The sequence below is a fragment of the Dipteris shenzhenensis genome, chromosome 2 (assembly GCF_047967505.1).
Source record: "Dipteris shenzhenensis isolate YYH24624 ecotype China chromosome 2, Dip_SZ_1.0, whole genome shotgun sequence".
Lineage (NCBI taxonomy): Eukaryota > Viridiplantae > Streptophyta > Polypodiopsida > Gleicheniales > Dipteridaceae > Dipteris > Dipteris shenzhenensis.
In genome coordinates, this window is record NC_141597.1 from 44,065,475 (window position 1) to 44,069,648 (window position 4,174).

The window sequence follows — 4,174 nt, forward strand, 5'->3', positions numbered from 1 at the left end:
GTCAGCAACACATTGAAGAAAGCCCCTTGGTGAACTGGTATACCCAAGCACCAGCATTAAAATCCAACCACCATGTCACAAAGCTGGTACTCCAATTTGTCTAAGCTGCATTATTAATGGAACAGCCAGGCATGTACCTATTGTTAATGGGTCAAGGAGCACTGTCCTTTTGAAATGGTAGGCATTGACTTCAACAAGGATGCCTTACAACAGACTTGCACCTAGGAATTAAATAGGAAACTATTCGCAATTATATGAGCCTGTTATAATTCATATATGCTTCACAACTTAAAAATGCGGACTTTAGCTTGCTCACCTTTCTAACCCATTAACCGGTTCCAAAAGCCGCCTCATTGCACAAAGTCAACCCATTTCATGTTTTGTTGCTCTGAAAATTCAATTCACAAGAGCAGCAGAAATATTTGATGTCTAAGGGTGGTTGAAGAGGAAACTATACGCAATTAAATTATGAGCCTGTTATACTTCATATAAGCTTCATAACTTAAAAGGAGAGGCGGACTTCTAAAGATTTCAAATATCTACCATATCACTTATCATCCAGAGAAACTACTCCTGTGCTGGAAATTGGAGCAGTCACTGCTGAAAATGGCGGCAATTGCACAGCTGTGGCCATATTGAAGAAAGCCCCAAAGGATTGGGGTACCCATGCGGTTGCAATACTTATAAAATAAACCCAAGCAGGACGCCTTACCAAGACCAAGAGTAGTGGCAAATTCAACCAAGTCCAGTAGGATCCACTCAGTACCAAACGTCCTTTAGCTTGCTCACCTGCCTAACCCATTAACCTGTTCGAAAAGCACCAGTGTTTTTGTATGACAGAGCTGGTACTCCAAAAGGCAGCCAAACTGAATTAAAATTTATTTTATCGATACTGTCTATGCTGCATTATCAGGTTAATGGCTAAGGAGCCCTGTCGTTCTAAAATGGAGGGCATGAGTTCAAGAAGGATGCCTTATGGACTATACCAAGACGAACAGACGCCAAGGGATCAAGATAATAAAGCCGTTGTCCGTGGTCTTCAAAAATAAATTGTGTACATCTCACTCATTGCACGGAGTTCCACACAGATTAAAACAAAGAACCACAGATTTTACAAACCATAAAGGCTCGTCAGGTCTCACAGTCCGCCAACCTTGAAAACTGCATGAACTGAAGCAAATAATCCATAAATAAACGACACGCTTCACAAGAGCATTGAGAGGATACAATAAACAACTCGAAAATTTGATAAAAACTTTGCAGCTGTGGACAGAAAACTTGTAGAGAGCAACCCTCTGCACACGTGGCAGGGAAGGCATTGGAAACTGTAAGAGCCTTCAAAGAGCTATACTTTTACTAAATTAAGAAAATAAAGTATCCATGACTGCCAGAACGAGGACACTGCGAGCCCCACCCTTAATGTTAGGGAGAGTTACTCGAGCAAAAACTTCATTCTACAGGTGATCAGAGGATTCTGACGCTGCAAACTCAGAACACGGCCGAAACTAAAGACCAGATGACGCCGGTAAGAGTGATAGCAACAAACGAAGGCCCGAACTGGGACTGATGCGCGCCATTCTTGGGGGTGGAGGTGTTGCTACTGCCGCTGCTTGTCGACGAAGTAGTGGGAGCTGAAGCTGAAATAAGGAAACAGACGAGTCAAGAAGATGGACCAAGTTGAGGTGCAAAGCAAGCCGCCATCCACAAAAATAATAAGCGAAAACCACTCTTTCGACGAGAGGAGCACAAGAATGCAGAGATCAAACAAGACACACTGGAAACAGGGAAGAAGGAACGGACCCAAAGAGCAAAAAAATGGATCTGAATAAAAAGAGGACGCACCTGTGCAGGAGGACTCAGTGAAGGTGGTGTTTAAGCCGCAGGCTTTGGGGAGGCCAAGGGCGCGGGACTTCTGGGCGGAGGTGGTCTGGGTGGAGGTGGCGAGCTGGCAGAAGCACTGGATATCGGCAGAGGATTTGAGGGCGGAGGAGAGGGGGGTACAGCAGGTGGATTTGTCGGGGGGGGAAGAGGAGGTGGAGGTAACGTAGGTGACGCAAGAAGCGAGGGGAGTGAGGGTGGCAGTGCAGTCGGAGACTTGGGCGATGGAGATGATGGGGAGGGAGAAGCAGAGGGCGAGGAGGAAGGCGAAGAGGGAGGGAGCCATTTTGAAGAAGAAGAAGAGCTTGGCTATGGCGACGGAGAAGCTTGAAAGTTTGAACTTCGAGCTGGAGCTTGAGCTTCAGAGCTGGGGTGGCTATGGCGTAAAGGAAAGCTTGGTGTGACCAAAATACGTTTTATAATAGTGGCGTTTGTACAGTCGTGATTTTCTTCGCAATCCAAGGGCCTTAAATAAATGATGATCGCATTCACATGCCCATGCAACAAAACAGCTTAGAGTCGTTGACAAATTTATTTCCCCCTGCCTCCCCTCCATTAACTCCCCCAACTACCCCCCCCCCCCTTCCACCTGCCCTCACTTCAACGTTCAATCCACCCCCCCCTACCAGGCCAACACAACAAAACACCACATTCTCACCCGGCAAGATATAGCAAGTCCGTGTCATTGCTTATGAATTCAAGCCCGGTTATGTAATAGCACCATCTTTAAATATCGGTTTTCGGCATCTTTAACCCCCACCACATTCTCACATGCTATCCATTAAAAGTTACGGCTCGGGAAGAGTTTAGGGTTTAACCCTAAACCTAAATCCTAAACGTAAAGTCATTTCCTATAAAAGCCCACTCCACCCCCTCATTCTTCATCTTTCACATTTTGCCTCCGTCCTCTTCTTCATTCCCAGCCCTATGCAAGACACTCCTCCCTCTCCATCGACCACCACCCTACTCCCATCCTCACATGGTAAGTGACTTCGAGCCCATCTCGCAGCGATAACCTAGCCATCCACCCACCGTCCATTGGTCCTCAACAATCCCGTTACATCGAGAAAGACTTGGAGAGCGTTCAGGTGACCACCTTTGTCGAAATGTAATTTTAATTAGCACCTTGCTCAAAAGGACGTTGAGAATGTGGTGTTTCGCAAGGTAAAATAGGAGATCGACATGGACATCTTTAACCCCCCATTTAATGATGGTGCTATTACATAACTGAGCTTAAGGTACAGTGGCCTTTAACCCCCACCTCCAATGCGAGCTATGTAAAATCAGGTCATAAGCCCCGACTGCGACCTATGTAAAATCGGGTCATAAGCCCCAACTTTCAAAATCATTGCCTTGAGACTTAGAGGCTTTCACTAGGTCTCATGGAATGAAATTTATTATTTGTCTTCTACCTTCTTCCATGCAAAATAATTCCCTAAATAGCCTTATAATCTCTAACTGGTTGGCTACTTCTAAAATTCCAAGTGGAGGCTAAGTAGGTAGTTGACACAACTAGTACGTTTTGAAAAATTAGGAGGCACACATTCCACCCCAATAACATCACATGCCACCTTTGCAACTTATCCCTAATTCTTTCCTTGAACCAATTAAATATTTTCCTTAAAGATAGACCTAATCCTAGCGAGGTTCCAAGGTAACGAACCACTTCTACCTAAGGAATCACTTATACTTGTTGCTCTATCATCCATTTTGGAGGGTGACTTGAATCAGTTCAGATGATGAAATTCCTCTTCCAACTACATAAAGACCTCGAGGAGGCATGGTAGAATTTTTTCAAGATATTGAGCAAATTGTCTACATACTCCCAGTCTTGAATTGAGAAAGACATGATGTCATCATCAGCAAAGTAGTTGAGCGCATAGTTGGTTGCCTAGGGTAGCATCAATCATCTCATAACACTTCTTTTCTTGATCATATGGATCAAAGGGACTGATCCAATCATGAAAATCAATGGAGCCATGGGCACCCCTTCTTGATGGATGGGGGTTTCCATTTTCCGAGCAAAAACCCCCGAGCGACGAGCAGACAAAAGGTGGGAGGGGTCAAAATATATAGGCTCAAGTCATTTTTGGGGAGCAAAAAATTCCAAATTATTTCAAGGAATATGTAAGTAAATATGAAACATTGATAAATAGATATAGATATAAATATACATTTATATAATATACATATATAATGTCCAAGTGGTGACTTATTTTATGACTTTCAAAAATCCTTTCTTTTGCTTTCACCATTGCTTGGATCATAAAATTTTGAGCAAATATCCTCTTTACAG

General features: G+C 43.9%; 1 protein-coding gene across 1 annotated transcript; it reads right to left on the reverse strand.

The window, feature by feature from the left end:
• Nucleotides 1-1,170: 1,170 nt before the first annotated feature.
• On the reverse strand, nt 1,171-2,244 carry LOC147904807 (uncharacterized). Its single transcript, XM_087397321.1, has 2 exons — nt 1,843-2,244; nt 1,171-1,637 (listed from the first exon to the last, which is right to left on the reverse strand). The coding sequence occupies exons 1-2, from the start codon at nt 2,162-2,164 to the stop codon at nt 1,489-1,491; spliced, it is 471 nt and encodes a 156-aa protein (XP_087253447.1). The 5' UTR covers nt 2,165-2,244; the 3' UTR covers nt 1,171-1,488.
• Nucleotides 2,245-4,174: the final 1,930 nt, after the last annotated feature.